The 24,937-nt window shown below is 35.1% G+C and overlaps 1 protein-coding gene across 2 annotated transcripts; it reads left to right on the plus strand.

Annotated features, from left to right (window-relative positions):
* The first annotated feature begins 374 nt into the window (after positions 1-374).
* On the plus strand, positions 375-24,510 carry Rnf141 (ring finger protein 141). Of its 2 annotated transcripts, XM_013074698.3 has the most exons (7): positions 433-527; positions 6,474-6,576; positions 7,043-7,236; positions 8,332-8,440; positions 13,786-13,967; positions 16,024-16,131; positions 21,332-24,510. In XM_013074698.3, exons 2-7 carry the CDS (start codon positions 6,556-6,558, stop codon positions 21,480-21,482), a joined length of 765 nt encoding a protein of 254 aa, XP_012930152.1. In that variant the 5' UTR covers positions 433-527; positions 6,474-6,555; the 3' UTR covers positions 21,483-24,510. The 2 variants fall into 2 exon arrangements, with proteins under 2 accessions (XP_004851476.1, XP_012930152.1); XM_004851419.3 differs by lacking the exon at positions 6,474-6,576 and having other exon boundaries at positions 375-527.
* Positions 24,511-24,937: the final 427 nt, after the last annotated feature.

The raw sequence follows: 24,937 nt of genomic DNA on the forward strand, positions 1-24,937 counted from the left end.
ACATCGCCAACACGTGTACATAATAGCTATCATTTATTAAAGCTTACCATTTGGGACTCTGTGCTAGCCACTTTTCAAATTCTCTTTTATACTTAGCAACCCAGCTAGGTAACCATCCCATCCTATTTCATGACAGAGAAACAAGATAATCTTCACACCGCTATGACCAAAGAGAGGTTAGAGACTTATGCGGCGGCTTGGAATCCTACCCTTGACCAAACCAGGGTTCGCAATGTGGCCTCAAGATCAGGCAGGGGCTGTTCGGAACGGTCCCTCAACTCTCAAAAGGCCTGGGGGCTAAATCCTCTGTAGTCCGCAGGTGAGGCGCCAGGAGAGGTGGGCGGGGCTTGAGGCGGGGCGAAGCGAAACGGAGGAGGGCTGAGGCCTGTTGCCGGGCAACGTGCCCTCGGGCTGGGCCTTGCGTCACTGAGGCGCGACTTGTAGGCCACCGAACCGCTTCCCCGGAGGGCCTGAGCCGCAGGCGAAGCGGCGTAACTGCTGTGGGGACACGATGCCTTGAACCTGTGGTGAGCTCCGCAGCGCTGTTCTCCGCCGTGTCCTTCCTTAGCTGCTCCACACCCTCATCCCGGGAGTAGAACTGCGGCTAGGCCTTGACCGCCGAGCCGGTCTTCCCTTTCCAGGCCGCGGCTTAGAGCGCGGGGCTGGTTTGGGAGGCCCCGCCTTGGGCACCGTCTCCAACCGGCGGTTTCAAATAGCCAGGGAGGAGACGGTGGGTCCCACTTTGGGGATGGTTCTGGGAAGTGAGGAGAGGTGTTCCTCCTGGACCTAGAACTGTATTTTGAATATTGCCGCGGGGCATCAGTCGGCCCCCAGATTTAGGGTTGGTGAAAAGTGCGGGTTCACTGGGGAGGGACAGAGGCGGCGACACTGAAGCGACTGCGGGTTGATTACACTCGAAAGGAAAAACCCTTTGCCTGGGGCTCCACCGCCGAAAGGCTAAGTCGTTCAACTTAGCACACCCTATGCTTCCAAATTGGCCTGGGCTACCACTCTTGCCCAGCGCCGTCTGTCAAACTAGCTGCTATCCTGAGATCTGGCTGAGAAAAACGTTTTCTTAATTATAATTGTAGAGATTATACTGAAGGAAAAGAAGCCTTCTTTGTTAGCTTTTGAAACTATTTATTCAGCTATTTGTCTCGTGTTCCAAAATGTGGATTTACTGTTGTTGAAATTTATCCCCTGCTTCCTTATTAATTAAATGCCAATGTAGGTTTATGTTCTGACCCTTGCCTATTTTGCGCTGTCCAGCATTTTATTTGTTCCCCCAGCAGTAACACTTCTGTAATTGTTTACAATTCTTACATCTCCAGCACAAAGTATGGCTGCTATTCAGTCCCGCCCATTTTTCTTGTTATAAAGAGAGCTTCATTTATTCAGAATTTTGCCTGGGGCATGAGTTGCCAATCAGCTAATGATCCAGAGTTACTCACCTTTATATGGAAGTCACCCCTCTGAAAAGTGATGCTTTCGTAATTCACAATTCAAAAATAGTATGAATTTTTCCCTTTTCATGCTGCCTGGCTTCAGATTCTAAATATTTTTCTCCCAAATACGATGCTATGTTTCAAAAATATGTTATTTGTCATTTGATGTAAATTAACTTTATATTTGATCCCTCTTCGGTTCTTATCTAAATACACACATCCTTTCTCCTTGTTGTGAAAAGGAGAGAATGTCAAAAGAGAAGTTTTACAAGTGTAGTGTATTTTTTAAATATCTAAAAAATATTCTGTAAACACACTAGTGGTATTAGAGATCCATTTATTTCCTAGTAAAGTACTGCATTCTTAATTTTTTTGATAAGATTTTTGATTGCAGAACACCCTGTTTCACTCTGTATCTGTTATAACTGTATTAATTTCCTCTTTTGAGAAAGAGCTGATAGCTACTCAAAGACATAGTTTGAGTAAGCAATGAATAATAAATAGTACCCTTAGGGACTTAGTTGTAGTACTTAGCCTGTGTTACTGAGCATTGATATGAAAGCAGTTGATAATTTCACCTAGAAACGTCTTTTTTGTAAGTGAATTTGATACAAAATTTGTTGGGGAATGGATATCAGAGTTTCTAAATACTTGCCGACTAGTTATTCTATGGCATGTGCAGGCTTTTCAATTTTACTTAAATCTTGTTATGAATAAATTACGGTTTAAATTTTCAGAGATGTTTTGTGGGGTTGTTTTTTTTTTGGTGGATTGCCAATTACCCATCAGTGATTGTTATATTTTTATAAGGAATATTTTGACTGCAACAATTCATTTGTTTAGAAAAAGAGACGAGATAACTGTATGTACCACCCACTGAGAATGTGGCATTTTTGGAATCCTTGATGTTCTTGTGAGTTTCAAAATAACAGTTCTTTATTCAGAAAACACTTCAAGTGTTTTTTGAAAGCACATTTCTATCCTGCTAGAAAGGACTAGGTTATAGGTGGCACAATAATTTGAGAGCTGCTGGTTTTTTAAAGAAATCTTTGCTAATTTGTCTTTTGCCAAATATTATGCCAGTGGTTTGCAGACTGTTCCTATGGGATATACTACTGTTCCATATGACTTAGAGGGAAGTATTTTGTTAATATCAAATGATGAATATTTCTCAATTTACATAAAAATTAGTTGTTTTTACAATTTTGCATTTCTTCTTCCATTAACTTCTACTTTTCTCCACATATCCCACTAATAGATAACTGAACAAAATAGCAAGTCAAAAGAATTCCAAGTGAATAATAATCTCAAAGCTGTCAACAATATTTACTATATTCATTTAGAAAACATTATGTTCCTGTGTATCTTCCAGAAGAGAGAACACAGTTAAATAACCTGAAGAAGATCATGGAGGGGGATGGGCAAGTGACAACTGGTGATATGTGCTATGACAGAAATATGTGCAGTCATCAAAGTGAAACACTGAAAAAGCTATGGCGAGTGACTAAAGGATGGCCTTAACAGATTGTTTTTGTGAATGTGTACTCTTGGTTGTTGTTTTACGCAGTATATAAGTTGTATTTTTACACTAGTGATGAATGATAATATTTATCAATTTTTTTGTTTTCAAAATAAGCTGTGAATTTAAGGCCCTCCCTCCTAAACCAGGTTGAGAACTACTGTACCTGCTCTTAAGTAGTCTGTAAATAATGTTACTATTTAATGCAAGGAGTCAGTGATGAGGTTTGCTGGATACTAAGTGCAGTCACAGGAAAAGAAGCTAATTTGCAGCCTCACATAATAAACTTTGTCATTTAAAATTAGGCACCAGTCAAAACATGCCAAAACAAAAGAGAACATTTTCTAACTGATAAATCACCAACCAAGACTCCTTTTTAAAATATGGTTTTGGAGAGCAATGTGGTCACCCTAAATTATGCCACCCCAAATTATTCCACTTTGGCAAAAGGATCATTTTGAATTACAGGCATTTTATTTTATTTTTTTGGTACTGGGGATCAAACTCAGGACCTTGCACTTGCGAGGCAGGCGGCAGAACCACTGAGCTAAATCCCCAGCCGGTATTACAGACATTTTAAAAAGTAGCAGATGAGAGAAATGCACTCTGCCCTTGTTTTTCTTTCAAAAGCAGAAGATAAAACTCTCATGTGTAAGGAAGACATTCTTAGAGATGGGCAGTTGAGATCAACAGGAATCTGTACAAACCTTCCTCAAGTAATCTTATTTTCCTAGTCACTTTTCCATAGTTAACTACACTAGCCCAAACTTCTTTATCTTGTCATACTTTCACAGTTTACTACTCTTTGTCCAACCTAGCTTTCAGCCCTAACTCCTCCTTTTGTCTTATTTTTCTTGTGAGGATGTCTAGGTACTGTACATGTAAAAATTGCTAAATACAATTTGTATACTTTTGTCTTCTTAGCCTTAGGCCCGGCTGGAACTCTAAGAGAATACAAGGAGAACAATTTTACCTTTCTTACATATATTGATTAAATTATCATTATAAGTTTACATTAACTATAGAGATTGTATTTCTAAAGTTTCATTTTTTTCTTTGTTAAGTATTGTGTATATACTTCTGGTTGATAAGAGTCTTATTGCATTTTGATTCCGTTGGTACAGGAAAGTTGAGGAAGCTTAAGTTTAATGTGGGGAGTAAAATACTAGGTTAGAGAAAATCTACTTCACTTCCCACCCAGGCAGAAATTTTTATTCTACTCATGAGATGAACCTCTTATCTTTACTTAAACATTTCCATACATCAGTGAAAGAAAATCCATGCACATTACAACATCCCTTTCTATTTCTGGATGGTAGGACATTCTTATATTAAACTGAAATCTGCTCTCTAACTTACATTATTGGCCATTTTTTTCTCTATAGCTGTGGAATATAAATCTTACATCCTCTTCGCATGACAGCACCTCAAATATTTGAACAAACAAATCACGTTGTAGCATGTTGTCACCAAGCTATGCTAATAGAGAATAAATCACTTTGTTTCCTTTTTTAAACACATAATGTCTGGAATATGTTCTAATTTAATATCCTTCAAATTCTCACTGCTTAGACCTTCAGTGTGGTCAAACCATTGCAGAGCACAATGGAATTAGTCTCCTTGCTCTGAACATTTGCTTTTAGAAAGAGTTTAAGATTACTTTAGCATCTTTGATGTTCCTATTATATTGTTGACTGATTTTTCTTAAAAACCTTGGACCTTTTATATTTTAACTGCTTTTAAGTACATAAAATGGCTTGAGTGCTTTTTTGGAAAGACTTATTCTAATACTATATGCTGGGTCCTTTTCTGTGGTTGACTTTTCAAAACATTTTCAGAAGAAGTTAACTCTTTGTTGTATTAAATTTAATTTTAGCAACTCAGCACCTGTTTTGTTCTTGAGCCAGTGAATATTCATTTCTTCACTCCAGTTTTGGTCATACACATTCTGAGCAGGCATGCAATGCAATCTTGTCTTCAAGTCATCAGTAAAAATGTTAAATATCCCATTTCTTGGTGCCAGCCTTCCCTTTCCCTCTGCCTCTCTGCCTGAGACATTTTAGTCTTTTTTTTTTTTTTTTTAATTACCGCAAAGGCACTGTGGTACTTCTTATCTCAAGCACTTTCTGTAACCTCAGCCTGGAATGTTCACTCACCATGCCCTCCCAACCCCACACAAACCCTGACTGACCTAAACTCAAATCGAATGTTTGCCCAGGGACTTCTTCCCTGATCCAGGACTAAGTCAGGTTCCCCCTTTATAGGCTTTCATAGCACCCTATATGTATTTGATTTAGTGTTTCTCATTCTGTGATTATTTACTTATTTGTGTGATTACTGTTGTTTCCACTGTTTTGGATGTTCCTCAGTGACTCACAGGCATATCCCTAGAACACAGTATTTGTTCAGTTTAATTTTTTTTTTTTAATTTTTTTAGTACCGGGGATCAAACTCGGGTCCTTGCGCTTGCGCAGCAGGCAGCGAAACCGCTGAGCTAAATTCCCAGCCCTGTTCAGTTTAATTTTTAAAAAGACCATGTAAGACAGTGAATCCCTAACACTAGTCTGCAACCATTTGTTCCTAATATTTTTATAACTATGGATGAGGACAAGAAAAATAAGGACAATATATAGTTTTAATCTGAATATATGTAGTAAATGTCAGAGTGAAGTTACTGCCTTTCTGGGGAAAGACTTAATCTAATATATCCTACTTTTCAGGTCATACATTGTTCATTTGTAAGTTTGAGGGGGATTTGGGGGTTTTTTTGGAAACTGTCCTTAGAATAAAAAGAAGTGCACAATGCTATGGTGATTTGAGAAGTTGCTGTTTTGCCATCATTAATAGTAATATTTGTATTGAACAAGATTATCACATACGGCTATTGAATATATTACCGTAGACAAATACTAAAAATGCTTGCTCTTCTGGTAATTTTTTACCAGAGGAAAATAACTGTCTAGAATAAACACATCTAACTTGTCTAGACACAACACATAGAATTATATTTTTCAAGACTTTAAAATACAGTAAATGTTTTGTGCTTAAATTTTAAAGTCAATTCAACAAATTATTGATCTAAATTGTTAGTACATTATTAAAGTAGTGACCCAGCCTTTTGACTCATATTTAGAAAACAAATTACATAAATTCAACATTAAAAATACTTAGAGGGATTAGAGTCAAAGAGCTGTTTTTCCACTAAGCAGAAAATGTGAGGTGGTTAAACTATCTTAACACTTTAATTTTATTAGATTTTTCAAAACAAAAATGTATTATATATTTTTAAATTAAAAATAAGTTGCACATTTATAAATAATTCAGAAACAAATTTTTAGCTGATAAAATTATAACCTCAGCCATTATAGTAGTCAAGAATGTAAGCACTATACAATGTGATAAACACAAGTTCAAAGTTCACTTCCACCCCTTACTGTGTATTTTTCATGAGCTACTTAGCTCCATTTCTTAATCTGTAAAATAAAGATACAACACTATCTATTTCTTAGGATGTTGTAAGAAATAAATGACATAATACGGTACATGGAAAGCACTTAGTTTGGAGTCTGACATGTGGTAAGCAGCGAGGAAATGTTAAGAAAATTAAATAAGGTAAACAAATTTCCTGTTAACTACAGTCACTTATATGCTTTTGTGTGTGCATGCTCACATGTGTGTGTTTGTGTGTATGTGTGTGATAATGGGTTTTGACATGGTAAAATTATAGGAATTAGAGGTTATCTTCCCAATATCATAAGTGAATCCTGTTTTCATATTTAGTAATATGATTCTGAAAATACAGAAATAAAATCTTTAAAAATAGAGTCATTTAGCCGAGGATTTAGCTCAGTGGTTTCGCTGCCTGCTGCGCAAGTGCAAGGACCCAAGTTCAATCCCCAGTACCAAAAAAAAAAAATATATATATATATATATATATATATAGTCATTTAAACAAATCCTATCTTAGACTCATATAAGTCTACTGAACTCTCAAAGTTTGTCTTTTCCTTTTTGTTTTTTGAAGGGTGGGTATACTGCTGTTTTTATATTCTATGTAAAAGTAACATATATTTGACAGGAGGTATGTGAAGCAACACTTTTTCTGGATTATAAAAGACATCATTTCATCATGGGACAGCAAATTTCGGATCAGACACAGCTGGTTATTAACAAGTTACCAGAAAAAGTAGCAAAACATGTCACACTGGTTCGAGAAAGTAGCTCCTTAACTTACGAAGAATTTCTTGGGAGAGTAGCCGAACTCAATGATGTGTAAGTCTTTCTTTTTCATTTTATTTTTCCCCTTGAGGTTTCCATTATGTCACGGCTATGTAAGAAGTAACGGAAAGTATTGATTGGTAAGGTGAAATGTACCAATTTCCATGGGTTGGAGTTGGCCATTCACAAGTGCAGTGCTCTCTGACAACTGTAAAGTGAAATGTATACAGAAGTGTAGCTTGGTAGCTGGGAAACAGGAACTAGAAACTGGCATGGCTGAATTATTTTCACTGGAAGACTAGTTTTATTTTCAGTGGCCTCATTTTACTTAGCTGTAAGTCACTTTGTTGAATGTGATCTTTATTGGTGCTTAGAAAGAAATGTTAGAAATGATAAAAGGAAATTGCAGTGTTTAAATATGTCTTTGCACTGATTTAAATTGGTGTTGATAGCGTGATACTGAATTATCATGCTCTAAAAATGTTATATTTTTATGTTAGAATCCTGTGGCTCTCAAAATTACTCTGCTAAAAGAGAACAGTAAAGCTGTATTTAATATCTCCAATCGTTTGTTTTACTTGATCAAGCTCCAAATTATCTAAGAAACAAAAACTTTCAAAGAGATACCTTAATGTTACTTAAACAGGACTGAAGCAAGAACAAGATATTTTTACACTTTATATGAAGCAATAGTCAAAATCTTGATAAGTGAAACCAGCTAAGCTTTTTAAGTCCCATTTTTTGGACTTGTTTTTTCTAAAGGGGTTTGCTAGAAATTTAAAGACAATTGAGGTGGATTTTATAAATATAATTCCACAAAGCTATTGACTTTTAAAAACTTGGAAATTAAGTTTTATATTTATGTTTAAAACATTCTCTGTCTTTATGTTTTAAGAATCCAGTTATTGGGCCGGGGATTTAGCTCTGGTTCCACTGCCTGCCTCGCAAACTCAAGGACTGGAGTTTGATCCCTGGTACCAAAAAAACCCCAAAAATCCAGTTATTAAGAACTTTATAGTTATTATTTGTCATGATGTTTTTCTTCATGTTTCCATCTCTGTCTGAAAGTATTTATTGAATCTGGTTTCATAGTTCTTTTATTTTGTATAACTTTTCATAAAATTAACAGATGTGCTTGTCTCTTTTCAGAACTGCTAAAGTGGCTGCTGGCCAGGAAAAACATCTTCTCTTTGAGGTACAACCTGGTTCTGATTCCTCTGCCTTTTGGAAAGTGGTTGTACGGGTGGTCTGTACCAAGGTAAGACTCATAGAGACTTCCATTTCTGAGCTTAAACTAGTCTGATGGTTAGAATCACATTTAATAGTATAGTATAATATAGTGGAAATAAATGTTAGTAATTTATGATTTCGTAAACCATAGCTTTTTGTTTTGTTTTTTTGGTACTGGGGATCGAACTTGGGACCTTAAGCTTGCTTGCAAGGCAGGCAGTGGAACCACTGAGCTAAATTCCCGGCCCCAGTAAAGCATAGTTTTGATTTAGTTATCGCCTTCCAGCCAACTTTTTGTACCTTGCCAGTTATCTAATTGCTGTATAGCAGGGATTTTTTTTTTACATGAAATGCTTTTTTTTCAGTTTTTATTTTTCTGTTACTACATGTTTACAGTACATAATGATTACATTCCTTGAGGGGAGTTACTTTGTGTATGTAACACATCTTAATTTTTTTAAACCCCTCCCCCTTCCCTCTCTCCCCCCTCCCTCACTTTATCTCCTCTTTTGCAAAAGATCTATTTCCCTTTTTCCTATTATCTATTTTTTATCTTGCTCTTTATTTATATTTTGGGTTTTTCATATAAGAGAAACTACAATATTTAAGCTTATGTGTCTGATTTATTTCATGTAACATATATTCTCAAGGTACATCCGTTTTCCTACAGATGACTCAAGTTTATCCTTTATGGAAGAGTAATATCCCATTGTGTATGTACCACACTTTATACATTCATCTGTTGGTGGACCTACAGGCTACTTTCAAGATTTAACTATTATAAATTATGCTGCTATAAATATGGGTCCTGGTAATCTCTTTTCCTTTCCTTCTACCTCTTTTGGGGGCTTACCTGGCTATAGAGTCCTGTGATGACACTGTTGAGCACTAAGATGACACCTTAAAAACTGAAGTTTATCTTAGACCATTTCTTTTAAGAACACTGGGTTTCATTAATTTTTAAAAAACACTTAAAGGTTTGGTTTGATTTATTTTGATGATTTTTACTTATATAATGGATTTTTCACTGTCAATGCACTGTATTGTAGTTCACATTTTAGATAATTGAATATATCAGTTCTGCTAAAAATGTAATGGCAGCTGTCATAGAGGATTGGAAAGACCCATCCACCAGTGAGTAGATTAGAATACACAATACTTACCCTTTTTGAAGCTACAGGCCTTTGAGCAAAAATAGAAGCACAAATTTTATTAGGCTTCCTTCTATGGCAGTCCATGTTTTAAAACAAAGAAATATACAGTAAAATCATCCATATGCATATAAAGCATAAGTGGGACATTTATAAATGCCTTGTAGTCCAATCTTAACCAACTCATAAAGAGTGCTTGGTTAGGAGATTTTTTTCCTTTGAGTTACAGACTTCAGGAATAACCTCAATAGTATGTCAGATTTCCCTAGTGGATTATCAGTTTTACTTCTAGTGTCTTTCACTTCCAGTTTATTCAAACATGGAATTCCAGGCACTAGGAATACAATAAATGATAAATAAGACAAATTCCATGCCCTCAAAAAGGTACTTATAGTTCGTGCCCCTTACTCTTTAGTCCAGATTGCTGTAGATTCTGTATTAATCTTCACACCTCAATACTTTTCTCACAATTCTAATTCATACTGCTGTGAGATAACCTTTTCAAAGCATAACTCTCATGAGCTCACTGCCCTCCCTAAAATTCCTCAAATTCCTGATTGCCCACAAACTGTACCCAACCCCTTAATGTGTCACTCAGGCCCTCTATGATATGGCTCCAAGTTATTTTTTCTGCTTTATTCATAACTGTTTCCTTTTATAGTCTGCACTTTGACCAGACTTAACTAATTTAGGCTGTTACTTTTTCTACCCCAGTCCTCAATGCTTATTGAGTTCCCTCAATTAGAAGGTTCATTCCTCAATCATTTTAACTTGCCATCAGCTACAAGTCACAGAAAACTCCTATTAAGCCAGTTTAAATGAAAGCAGTATTTGTTTTCTCACTTATCAAGACTTCCTGGGCCGGGGATTTAGCTCAGTGGTTCCACCGCCTGCTGCACAAGCGCAAGGACCCGAGTTCCATCCCCAGTACCAAAAAAAAAAAAGAATTCCTAATATAGACCAGCTCCGGGATTGATTAATTTACAGACCAGGAAATCTCTTTTCACCTCATTGATCAGTATTAGGTCACATCCTTTCCTTACACATACACTGGCAGAAGGAACCTGGCTCATCATTAAATTCAACATTAAATAAAAAATTATTTAGGTTCTTAGCACCCTAGTAAATAGTAAGCCCCGAGGCAGGAACCATTCTTATGTCCCTTACAGCTGAAAATCCAGTGCTTGGCACCTGGTAGGAACTTAGCACGTGCTGAACATCAAAAATATGTTGAAGAAATATTCTCACTTTACATGACTGGGATAGGATGAAGCTTTTCCTTGTGTGTCGATACATGGTATTACCTAAATTACATTCACTGTCCACTTTTATTTCATAAAGTGCTCAGCTCACAGAAGAGGCCTGTATAAATTATAGGAAGCTGTGGAATAGAAGTCGATCATGTTTTTGATCCCTTCGTTTTCTGTTGCTTCTTTTTGACAAACAGAATTAATGTTTAATTTTATTAATTAATGAAAATCCTTTTTACCCTAATATCTCTAACCACTATATCTGTATGCAATTAGTGTAAACATCTTCCTTGAAATAAGATTCTAAGTAGAAAAACAAAAGTATTAAAGACAAAAGCAACTAGATCTTTCTTTTGTGAGAATTTCTTTCCTTGATTTTAGATCTACTTGAAAGAAAATTTTTTATTTGCCTTGTTGTTTTTCTTTTTCTTTTTTGGTACCAGGGATCAAATTCAGGACCTTGCATTTGTGAGGGCAGACACGGTGCCACTGAGCTAAATCCCCGGCCCTTATTTACCTTCTTAGATTCTTTTCGAAAGAATCCCTGGGAAGTCAGTGTTTACATTGAAAAGACTTAGGTCGGACTTGAAAATCTTACAGAAGCAGGAAAGCTATTCAAAAATGCTTGTAGTTTGCCCTCTGTATCTACAGTAAGACCTTATCTTGACATTCTGTATTCTGCTATGATTATCCTCAAGTAAAATTTAGTTTATTTTAAAAATAATGTTTAAATGGAATATTTTGGCGAAATATGTGAAAAATTAATAGGTTAATTTAAAAATATATACTAAGGTATTAAACTTTATGAATTTTATATTTTGTCATTCTTGTATGTAGACTAAAACCTTATAGTTGGTACTTGATTCTTTGTTTCTCATACTCCACAGTCAATCCATAAGTGAGTTCTGTCAGTTTTCTCCTCAAAATATATTTGGAATCTAGCTAGTTCTCACCATACTTCCACTCTATTCCTAGCTAGCGATTATCTCTCACCAGGATTATGTGAGTCACTTCCTAACTGGTCTCTCTGTTTCTGTTCCCCCACCCCCATGTCTATTCTCAGCACTAGTCTATTCCACACCACAATTTGAAATGTAAAGCAGATCATATTACTTCTTGGCTCACAGCCCTCCAGTGATCCCTATGCACTTGGAATAAAAGCCAGTCATTACTATAATCAACAAAGTTCTGTATATCCTATCCCTACCTCATCCTTTAACCTTATCTTCCAGCACTTGTCCACTCTGGGTTCCTTGCTGGACTCCTTGTGCTCCTTGCCAGGTATACATTTGCCTTTACACTAGTCTCTAAAATGATAGTCTTTCCCCCAGATATCTATATATCATTCATTCCTGTACTTCTTCCAATTCTTACATGTCATCTTTAAGACCTCCCCTGCAGCCCTTCAGCATTCCTTCTCCCCAATTTCATCTTCTCCATAACCCTGATTTCTATCCACCTTCATCGGTATTTGTCTGTCTCTCCTACCTATCATGTAACTGGCAGGAGGGCAGGGATTTTTGTATTATACACACTATGTCTTTAGTACCTAGAGCATTGCACATACTACCATAACATCTACATTATGGCTACTTATGAGTATTTATTGAAGGATCCTATGATTAGACTAATTATAGTGTGATAAACTTTGCTATTATATTACTAAGCTTTTCTGAATTATTCCATGATTTCTTCTGTACTATGAAGTTCAAAAGAAAGATTGGCCCACTTTCCTCAGCTATGAAGGCCTATTCTGTAAACCTTTATAAGTCCGCATCACCTTTTAATTCTGTTGTTCTCTACTCCATATACAGTCTCTTATTACAAATAACATTACATAATTGCATCTCAATATAGAGCTTACCTTCCCAAAATTTAATCAAATTTTGATAGAGATGATTCTCCCATTTTCACAATATGGAATCTGACTTATTCTTGATTCTCAGTATTTTCTTTCACTGCTTTTAGAAATATTAAGCAATAAATAAATAATAGTTATAACTATTATTTTAATTTTAAATATTTAAATGTTGCTATGATAGTTTTCTTATTATTTATACTATTTCTTTTTGCATGCTGGGGATTGAATCCAATGCCTCATGCATCCTAGGCCAACATTCCCTATCTATATATTTCTCTGTGCATTTTTCACTTCTGTCTAAATATTTTCTGATTTTTGCCTGTTCTATTTACTTGATGTCCATTTTAATAGATTCCCGGCTTCTATTCCCACAGTCTTCTCAACCATCTCTTGTGCTAAAAGTAAGTCTTTCACATCTAATCTTTCTTTGATTACTTCAAATTCTTTATCCAAGGGTATTTCACCCTTACCCTACTGTCCTTGGTCATTTCAGAAAAGAGTGCATGCCCCACTCCTTAACTACTTGAAGCCATATGAAAGCATTCCTCTGTCCCTGCCCTAAATATCTTATTCCCATAGGCTTGTAAACTGGAAGGGGAGAATCTGTAGGGTGACAATCTCTAGGCCATTAATCTCACCTTATATTAAATGAGTTTTTGTTACAGTTCAAAATTTAACCACTTTGTTAGTTTTTAATTTTATTTCTTTAGAAGCTTTTTTTTTAAGTATATTCAAGAAATCCTTCTGTTTTTTCACTTAGAATGGCAAGTGGTTGCTGAAGTCAAGTAAATCCCTTAATGAAGAAATTCTTTAAGAAATTAAAATAAAAGAATTGTCAAAACTAATCTCTAAAACTCATTTCTTATTTCTGGGAAAGTCACCTAACCTCATCAACTCTATAAACAGGGTGATGTCTAATCAATCAAATGAGACAAACTTGTATAAGTTCTTTGAACCTCATAAGTGAAGGGTTCATGTTATTATTAATTCAAACTTTTGAATTTTTTTAAGTAATTTACAAATCTTGAAAACCTCTTTTCTAGGGTGTTTGACTAAATATTTGTGTCATATCTCACCTCTTTTTTTTTTTCCATTTTCTTTGTGTTTTTAGATTAACAAAAGCAGTGGCATTGTAGAAGCATCACGGATCATGAATTTGTACCAGTTCATTCAGCTTTATAAAGATATCACAAGTCAAGCAGCAGGAGTATTGGCTCAGAGCTCCACCTCTGACGAACCTGATGAAAACTCATCCTCTGTAACATCTTGTCAGACTAGCTTTTGGATGGGAAGGTATACGTGCACAATTACCATGTTTCTCTTTTCCAATACGCAGACCATTGAAAGTGCATTTATATTTTTGCTGGTGCTGCTCATGGCACCCTAAATCTTTTTGTCTCAGTTGGTATTATATACCAGATTAAGTTTTGGATTACTCTATCCTTCCATTTATTTCATAGTGTCAAATTAAAATTAAGTTGAAGTGATTCATTCCAGGTAATGTTTCTGTCAACCCAGTCCCCAGGAATCTACTCTTATACTCTATATTCTTCCATTTAATGGCAAAGGAAATATTAATGATTCCCTTTTAATAGGTATAGGTATCTGTGTCCTTAGTCAAAGCCCTGAAGGAATTAGGTCCAAGGAGTTGACAAGATTATTTCAGAAAGTGTCTAACTGGAGGATTAAAATTTTAAATATTGACTCTGGGACTTGGCAGTCCATTCAGGAATGAAAAACGGTTGGCTCACATATTGCATATACTCAGTTACCAGAAGAAGGTAAAGTCAGCCAGAGTTTCTGTGATGGTCCTTGTTTACTCAGGCCTAATGTATTATTGTTCTACCTAAACTTTCTTTTCCTTCTCTATTATGCTTTTTGGCATTGAAAACTCCCACCTGTTACCATTTGACAATCGTGACCATAATTTAAATTTGTAAATGCCTCATTGGAAAAATATGTCCAAACATGTTGACATCCTGTCTTATTGTCATTCTGGGTAGACAGCAGAAATCTATGGTGATAGTGTCTTTTATTATAAAGTTCAGAAAGTGTTTAACAAGAATTTCTCTTTTATTATTTTATTTACAGTTGCATTTTCTAGTCCATTCTTAACCATCTCGTTTCCAAATATTATGTAGTAGTTGAATTGTATTTTCCATTCATCATTTTCGGTTTATCTTTAATATAGTTTTAAAGGTTTGGGCTATACAAATGCTAGTGACATGCCAAATGAATTTTAGAATATTGTAGGCAGTGTTTAGGCCTATCTTTGTTTTACTTTGTAAAGTTAATATTTCAAAGACCACAATCTGATTTTTTGCTTTTTTATTCTCCCTCTTCAGAATGGTGATTTTTTAAAAGTGTTTTAAAAACTGAGAATTGTGTTTTACCCATATATGTAAGCCATATGGTTGCAAATAAAAGTAATGCTTCTTGTTGCAATCATCTTATTGGAGGAGGTGAAAGTGTTTCCCTTTTTCATGTGCCTTGAGACTGTAAAACTCAATGCCTAATTGGTTAGTTAAGGTTGCATCTTGACTTCGTATGTTTTTATTTTATAGTGATACCCTGATACACTAGTTCATAGAAAAGACAAAGACTCTTATCTTCAAAGAGCTATGCAATTTTTACATCATTTGATTGAAGTAGATGTTGATTTTGAGGGCAGAAAGAAAGTGGATGTTTTAAGCTGAGGTACTGAGATTAGAGTTTACTAAACAAAGAAGGCAATCCCAGGACAAAAAATAACCATGTGCAAAGGCACATGGCTCATTTGGGGGACTCTGAATTGTAGCTAGAGAAGGTTCAACTTCTCTTTTCTTCCCAAGAAGATGAAAGAGCTCCTTGAGGAGAGACTTGGCTTCTAACTCTTTTGTGTTTCCCATAGAACCTCATACTTGAGGCTAGACTATTCATTTTTGGGCCAACTATCAGTTTCAGCATTGTAAGGCCCTGATGCAAGGTCTGTGCTTTAGACCACATTGAATCCTATATTGTGATAAATTATATTATGGTTGAATTCATTTATGTAAATTCAGTATGATTAAAATGGGCTGAGTTATTTTCAGAAAGACCTGAATATTTCCAGTTTTTGTCCATAATTTTTCTTTAACAATCACAGAACTTATCTTTTATTCAGTCTTTATGAAATTTATGCCTGTATTTCTTCCCTAATATATTTGCCCTTCCTAAAAGATGTTAATATTAGTCTGATGTTAACTTTGCAATAAGTCATATTGTGCTTTATATTATAGATGTTTAGTAATTTTTTTTAAGGCAATGAAAACAAAGTAGAAAGCATATGGACAGAGAATATCATTGTTCCAGCTCAGCTTTCACATTGCAGGGTGAAGCAGCTGACCGATGAGGAGGAGTGTTGTATCTGCATGGATGGACGAGCTGACCTCATCCTGCCTTGTGCTCACAGCTTTTGCCAGAAGTGTATTGATAAATGGTAAGTTATCTGCTGCCTTCAGGGATATGCAGAAGCCAAATGGGATAGTGTGTATGAATAAACTTTCAAAAGTACAAAAATATTGTAGTTATCTTCAAGAGATTTTTTTGTTTTTATAGCTAAAGTTTGTAAGATGTGGAGAACATAACTTGGTTTTGATACTTGTAAGGAGATTTGTGCCTGATTTGAATCTAGAATCAAATACTTTCTTTTTTCTTCTTTTTTTTCTCATTTCCACATTTATTCTCTCTCTGTGTTTATAATGAATAAATCCTTGAATATTGGATCTGGGGAACACTTTAGATATTAGCCGGTCAGGCTCATTGTTTTACAAAATAAAAATTGAAGGTAACACATAATTGACTTACAATAAACTACATATATCTGAGGTACAATTTTATTTGTTTGTTTGTTTGTTTGTTCATTCATTTATTTATTTGTGGTACTGGGATTGAACTCAGGGCCTTCATAGTGGGGTATATCCCTGGCCTTTTTAATTTTGATTCAGGGTCTGAGTTGCTATGAAGCCTGAGCAGGGCTCATACTTTTCATTCTTCTCCCTCAGCCTTCCAGAGTGCTAGAATTACAGGCATGAGCATCACACTGGGCTTGAAGTACAATTGGCTATTATGACATCTGCACACATCCTTAAAAGCATCATCACAAACAAGATAATGAACATATCCATTGCCCCCAGAATTACCTTGTGCCCCGTTATAAAGCTTCCTCCCCACTCTTCCCCTCAGGTCTCTGGCAGGTGCTGATGTACTTTCATCTGCTAAAAATAAGTTTTATTTTCTACAATTTTAATAGTTGGAATCATACAGTATATACTGTTTTGGGGAGGGAAGTATCTGGCTCTTTTCATTCCCTATAATTGAGATTTTTTTCATGTTGTAGATTTGGCTAAGTTACAAAAGTTCCTAAACAGGCTGTTGGACAAGTATTTTTATGGACATACATTTTTATTTGGGAGAGGGTAAATACCTAGAAGTAAAATGGCTAGATCGTATAGTAGGTGCGTGTTTTAACTTTTTAAGAAATTGCCATTTTCCAAAGCAGTCATGCCTTTTTAAACTACCACCAATTGATCTATACCTTTGCCAATATTTGATACCATCAGTCTTTTTAATTTTAGCCATTCTAATCAGCTGTATAGTGGTATCTCATGGATCTCTACTGACAGGACAAGTTAAAAAACTTTCCATATTCTAATTTACTATTTGTATATCTTCTTTGAAGTGTCTATTCAAATCTTTGCCCCTTTATTGGGAACTTTAATAGTTCTTTGTGTACATTCTTGATACTTGTGCTTTATCAGATACAGTGTATGATTTGCACGTATTTTCTTCCACTCTGCTTTGGCTTTGCATTCTCTTTTAAGTGTACCGTTCAAAGAGTAGGAATTTTTAATTGTCATGAGGTCCAATTTATCAATTTATGATTCATAAATAATTATTTTAGTGTAATATCTATGAAATCTCTAACTCAAGGATACAAAAGATACCAGCTTGTCTTCCAGAAGTTTTAGTTTTATAGTTTTTTGGTTTTACATTTAGATCTACAATCCCTTTTGATTTGTTTGTTGAAAGTTGGTTTGTCTTTTCTTCACCAAATAGCCTCTGCCCCTTTGCTAGAAATCAGTTGTTCAAAATGGGTCTATTTTTAGACTTATCTGTTCCATTAATCTTGACTATTTCATTCCAATATCATACTACTCTTATTAGTATAGCTTTTGTCTTGTTACTTTTTTCATTGCTGAGACAAAATATCCAACACCCAAAGGTAAAGGAGGAAAAAGTTTATTGTAGCTCAGTTTGTAGAGGTTTCCGTCCATAGTCAGCTTGTTCCAAGGCAGAGGGGCATCGCAGAGGAGAAACAGTCTGTGGCGAAGCACGGCAAACAGAAAGCAGCGAGCAGCAAGTGACTACAGCAGCCCTCTTTCTGTCCCTTATATTTCATCTATGCTACCCACCCTTAGAGAATCATATGAAGTTAAAGGAGAAAAGGCTTATTTTTGCTCACAGTTTGTAAAGGTTTCAGTCCATAGACTGCTGGCTCCAAGGCAGGGCAGCATGGCAAAGGGGGATCACAAAGGAGAAAGTCCATGATGTGGCAGGCAGGAAGCAATAAGCCTGCCTTCTTCCGTCTTTTCCTTCATATTCCATCCAGGCTATAAGCCTTTTGGTTGGTGCCACCTACACCAGGATGGGGCTTCCTATCATCCATACTCAGAACTGTGCTAAACTAATCAATGAACTAATTTAGTTACCACACACCCTTAATTCATATTCACACACCCTAGATCCAGCTACCTCTGAAAAGCCCCACCTAAAAGCACATGAGGCTTTATGAGGGCATCTAGATACAAGCCATAACAGACTTCTTAAGAATGTTGTTTATGTTCTAGGGCTGGGGATTTAGCTCAGTGATTCTGCTGCCCACCTTGCAAGTGCAAGGTCCCGAGTTCGATCCCCAGTACCAAAAAAAACCCCAACAATGTTGTATGTTCTAATACAATATAGTCCTCCATTTTGTAGGTCTTTAATATCTCTAAGCAATTTTTGTAGTTTTCAGTGTTGTACATCTGTGACCAATTTGACTGTGCATTTCATATTTTTTGCTATATTCAGATGGGGTTTACTTCAAGTTTTAATCATTTATTGCTAGTGTTTAAAAGGTAATAGATTTTTGTGCATCAGTCTTGTATCCTGCATTCTTACTCAACTCATTTGTTAGTTCTAGTAGTTTTCTAGAAACTCCATAGGATTTTCTTGAATGTCTGAATTTTTTTTAAAGATTTTTTTTCTGCTACATAATTCTAGACAGTATTTTTACTTCTAGTACTTTAATGATGTTGCTCTGCCTCTTCTTGCTTATGTTGTTTTCCTGTATCTGTCATCCTTATCTTTATTCCACAGGAGATAATGTGTCCTTTTTTTTCTTCAGGCTACTTTAAGGTTTTTATCTTTTCTCTGGTTTTAAGCAGTTTGAGCATGGTATGCCTTAGAGTTGTTTTTGTTTGTTTGTTTTTGCTTTTGTTTTCTCGTGTTTCTTGTGCTTGGAATATGTTGAACTACTTAGATTTGTAAAGTGTCAATATTGGAAAATTTTCAGCCTTTTTTTTCTCAAAAATTTTTTTACTATTTTCTCTCTTCCTCTACTTACAGGATTCCTGTTACTGTACATTAGACCACTTGAACTTGCATTTCATATTGAATAGTCATTATGTTTTTTCAAATTCACTAATCTTTTTTTCTGCAATGTCTAACTTATCATTAATTCCGTGAAGTATAATTTTGTTTACCTTAGATATTTTTGTTTTCATTTCTACAAGTTTGAATTTTTAATATTTTCTATTTCCCATCTAATATAATGGATCTTTTCTCTACTGTTTTGAATATATGGAATATAGTTGTAATTTTAATGTTCTTATCTGCTAATTCTATTATGTGTCACAGTTCTGGGTTGTTTTGATTGATTTTTCTCTTTAATGTGGGCTATATTTTTCTCCTGTTTCTTTATATCCTTTGTAGTTTTTGATTGAATGCCAGATATTGTGAATTTTACATTTTAGGTACTAGATATTTTTGCATTACTAAAAATATTCTTGAGCTTTGTTCTGGAATATAATTACGTTACTTACAAACAGTCTGATCCTTTTAGGTCTGGCTTATATAATTTGTTAGATGGGACCAGATCAGTGTTTAATGCTAATTATTCCCCACTAATGAGGCTCGACCCTTTGAAGTACTGTACTTAATCTCCAATAATTATGAGGTATTCCAATCTGGCTTGTAAGAACAGGAAGTATCCCATGCCCTTTGTGAGCTTTGAGCACTGTTCCCTCAAATTCTCAGCCCCATGAAGCTTCCTCAACTGCACACACTGGTCTAGACGTACTCTGCTGAAGACAGTGAAGGGGGACCTTCTGTAGATCTCTACAACTCTGCTTCTGCATGGCTCTCTCCTTCCCAGTAATCTGGTTTTGCTAAGTTGCCTAGGCTGGGCTTGAACTTGTGATCCTTCTGCCTCAGCCTTCCAGAATGCTAGGATTACAGGCATGTGCCACCACATCCAAATCATTATTTTCTACATTTTGTCCTGTATTTTAGTTGTTTTAAGTGGGAAGATAAATCTGGTCTCTGTTGGCCGGAAGTAGAAGTTGACTATTTTTAAATTGTGATGTTTTGCTCACAAACAAACATAATTATCTTGTAAAATATCTCTGGGGAACCAGAAATAAACCTGAATAATATACGCCAGCTCTGGCTTTCCCATTTGGTTTTGGAATACATTTCTAAAGTTTTGCACAAAAGCCAAAGAGCAGTTGATAAAATTTGATTACTTTGATCCCAGGTTTCACTGAGAGATGAAGAGAAAAACATTTTTCCTTGCATAATACATTTCTGGCTGAAATGCTATTTTTAAGTTTCCAAAATATTTGACAAGGAAAAAAAATCCCTTTGGAAAACATGACCTTAATTTAAGTGATTATATATATATGTATCCTTTACCTATCAGAAAAGCTATCTGCCTATAAATTTCATCTTGTTTTAAACCTTGAGTGCTCCATTTTTATAGTTGCTTTAAGAAGTCTTCATGTTATTTATGAACCAAAGAACTTTGTATCAGACCTGTATGCATGGTCACATTGTTAAGCTGCGTGTATATAGATAACACTGGGAAAAACAACTGGAAACACCCTTTCCTGCTGCCTTATTCCCTTGCTACTGTCAATAAATTATTCCTAGCATAATGTCTTCCATTTAAATATAAATAAATATTTACACTTTACACTGTGAAGAGATCTTCCATTTGTGAGAGGGAATTTCCTCTCAGGACAAGGAATTTTTATTATAAAGGAAAACTACCTATTTGGGCACAAGGATATAAATTAATGGGATTGCTTGTAGCAGCGAAAGACAGGGAAACAAACATCCTTTTATGGGAGACTAAATAAATTATGATATACCCATATAGTTTGTTTTTAAAAGCATAAACAGTTTTATCCTGTGCTGATATGTAATGGTCTAGAAGATATACGCACATATACACTGGAGTATTTAGGATAGGAATTATTTTTCACTGTATACTTTTATGCTGATTTTTTTAAATCCATGTACATATATTATTTTTCAATCAAGCTTATTTTTAAGAAAGAAAGAAAATAAACTTCTTGTTTTGATTTCCCTAATAGGAGTGATCGACACAGGAATTGCCCTATTTGTCGCCTACAGATGACTGGAGCAAATGAATCTTGGGTAGTGTCAGATGCACCCACAGAAGATGACATGGCTAACTATATTCTTAACATGGCTGATGAGGCAGGCCAGCCCCACAGGCCATGACCTTGTGGGAAGAGCTTCTTTTGTTATTGTGGGCTACAAATACATTGTGGTCATGGAGGAAGAATGGAGGTACCTTCTGACACAGATACAGAAAAACTAATTTTTCCCATCCTCTTATTTTTGCTATTCTGATAATGTGTCCCATTTTTTAAATAAACTTTCCATGTCTTCCATTCATGGTAAACTAAAATGTGGTACTGTTTTAGACTGTATTTTATCTGTTCTAATATGTATTAGAACTAATTGCTCTTGAATCCTTTGCTAGCAAATAACAGCAATATTTCCAGAGGCTTTGGACAAACTACAGATTTTCAGAGCAGGTGTATTCTGGAATCTTTTTAGTTAGGTATAAAAACTTGAAATTTGAAAATTTGCAACCATCTGAGAGAAAAATTTAATGACTAAAAACAGACTATGTGAAAGTACATATTACTACTTAAAACTAATCTTTCTGCTGGAATCTAAGGAGTGTGTATTATGCCCCCTTGTGGTTAATTATTGCTCCTTTGATAATTTTTACTTGAAGTGAGCCACAGTCTCATAACTTTATGTAACTTTAACAGTGTGTTTTTCAACTACATATTTTTTACTTTAAAGGTCATTTTTTATGATATATAATTTGGGTGAAGACTATAAAGTTGGAACTTTGCCTTGTAAATGAATTTCTGCTGGAGAATATTCTTGGCTGTTCTGGAAATGCCTTCCCAAAGGTGAAAAACTGTTTTAAGCAGCTTTAGATAATGTTCGTGCATCCTGGAGTTTCAGAAGGAAATTTTTCTTCACCACAAATACATACCCTTATATTTACAGATTATGATGAGTAATTCAACATTGGTTTATGGTGCTTTTACTTAAATTTGAAGGCATCTTTCTGAGGTTTTGAAGTCCTCAAATTTCTTAGATTAAGAGAACATAGGACAAAAAATAAAAATAAAATTAAAAAATAAAAAAAAAAAAAAGAGAACATAGGACGAGGCTTTCTCACCATATATATGCAAAACACCTCTGCAAGCTAGGAGATAATTGGGCTGTCTCACTGTTTTCATAAAGTCTCTAAAGGAATATAGCAAAAGTGGAATTATGTTTAGTAGCACCTCAACCAATTTTTAGATCTTGCTTATGAAGTAAAAATTTTAACATTAACATTTCAGCACAAAATAAAACTAGGGCCTGAAGTCTCCTTTAAAACAATATTTTAACATTCCATGTAAATTTTCTGACTTATTCTTGGTAACTTGCAAATACTACTATTTTTCTAAGTACCAAGGTATACCAACTTGCTGCTTATTGATGACATAAATTTTTGGATATTAAGATTTTAGTAGGTATGCAAATAAAATCCATCTCAAGGGAAAATGTCTAATACAACTTGATTTTGCCCCCAAAAGACTGAAAACTAATCTATTGATATTCATGCTGAATACCAAATAGTTAAATACTCACTTTTGTTGGTTTATACAGGTGGAGTTCTGGGGACTGTATGATACCTGGTAGTACACCTAATGGCTATATAATCTTGAGAAAATATCTTACTCTTGTTTGTAGCTTCCTCCTTTAGAAACAGATTTTTATCTGTGGTTTTCATAATATTTCATCAGTGAAACCTTTTTTTTCCCACAGTAAAATCTTAAAACCCTTGGGCCGGGGATTTAGCTCAGTGGTTTCACTGTTTGCTGCACAAGCGCAAGGACCCAAGTTCGATCCCCGGTACCAAAAAAAAAAGATCTTAATACCCTTATACACATGTGTACATGCACACACCCTACTCAACTACATAAATCATATTAATATAAATTCCCTTTATGTACTCCAGTGAGTAAATATTAAGTCAACCAGTGAAAATACATGATGTACAGCTGGTATAGAATATATTAGAATTTGTTGAGTAATAATTTTGATAGTTGTTTAAAAAAATTGGGGTGGGGTCAAAAGTTTTAATTCAAGTCAATTTACATATCCCTGAATCTTCTCCATTGATTCTTCTATGAAAAGAACTTTGTGATAAGTGATCCTCTGAGATGTTCTCCAACTCTAAAAATTTTAAATTGTCTTTTTGGATTAGACTTGCTGTGTTTAATTCAGATTGCCTAACTTTAAAGTGTTTCTGAAAATGAACAATGTGACTTTACAAGTTTTGGGGTCTTTCCAATATAGCTAATGATTTATTTTATCCCCAGAATCCTTCACCCTTAAAGGGATTATGGGGTGAGCCCAGTGACTTGATGTTGCCTGCACCTTTTTATCTTACAATATGAGCTCCAAGACACTAACTGATCTACTGTGAAATACAAAATGTCTTATACTAGCCTTATCAAATAAATGAACATGGGTCTCGGCTCACTTCATTAAAACTGGGTGATAATTCTTGAGCTGTGAATGTTAGGTAGGGTCTACTGTAATATCTAACCATAAATGTTGTAAATTTGTTTAATAGATGAAATTACATTTTTTTCTACTCTGTACAGCTTTGTCTTTTTTAAATATGAAGTACTTAAATGCATTTACTATGATAGGAAATATGTGTGCCTTCTAGGTTTTGTGAAATGGTCTCATGTCGTCTAAGGAATTTGTCTTATAAATTATACAGTGTTCTCTATCCTAACTCAGTAACAAAACGTTTACTCAAAATGCTGTAGAACTTTAGTTTGAGAAAATAAGTTTGACTAGTGCATTTAGAGGTTGATGGTAGTAGTATCTGTTTTATTCTTAGGAGAAAATGATAAATTGTGCAATAAATAATCTTTAGCAAGAAGTTTTTGCTAACTTCAAATATTTTTTTCTTATCATGTAATTTCACTTCCTTGTATACTAAATATTTATATTCCTTAGAGGACTATTTTATATTGTGCTCTGGGAGGGGTGTGATGTTTATGTGCTATGTCTTGAGATTAATTTCAAATTGGGCTTGATTTCCTTATATCTAATATATATCTAGATAATGACTCCTTGGAAATATCTTTTGGTTCAGTGATTTTAATATTAGGAAGTTGATTCATTAAAAGGCAGTCTGGAGAATTTGCATTTTTAACTGTTGTGTCTTTTTTTCAATTATTTATTTTTTTGAGACAGGGTCTCTCTATGTAGTTTAGGCTGGCCTTGAACTCACTGTGTAACCCAAGCTGGCTTTGAACTCGAAGATCCTCCTGCCTCAGCCTCCCAAGTGCTGGGATTACCAGCATGTGCCACCATGCCCAGCTTGTATCTTTATTTTCTTAACTGAACCTTATTGTCTACCAAAAATAAGATAACTACTTGGAAACTGGGGAGATCAGCTGATTACCCACATTTATGATGGACAACATAATGACAGTATAAACAGTTGAAAGACTTTCATTTGTTTTCATGTCTTTTTGTCCTAATGGTTAGCAAAAATAATTGATAAACTACCCTGTGGTAGTTTGGTGTTTACCTTGTAAAACCATATACAGGATATAAGAACGTATTAGAGAAGCATC

Source organism: Heterocephalus glaber, unplaced genomic scaffold (assembly GCF_053883595.1).
Source record: "Heterocephalus glaber isolate CG9 unplaced genomic scaffold, H.glaber_assembly_v1.0 deba00001428, whole genome shotgun sequence".
NCBI classification, from domain to species: Eukaryota; Metazoa; Chordata; class Mammalia; order Rodentia; family Bathyergidae; genus Heterocephalus; species Heterocephalus glaber.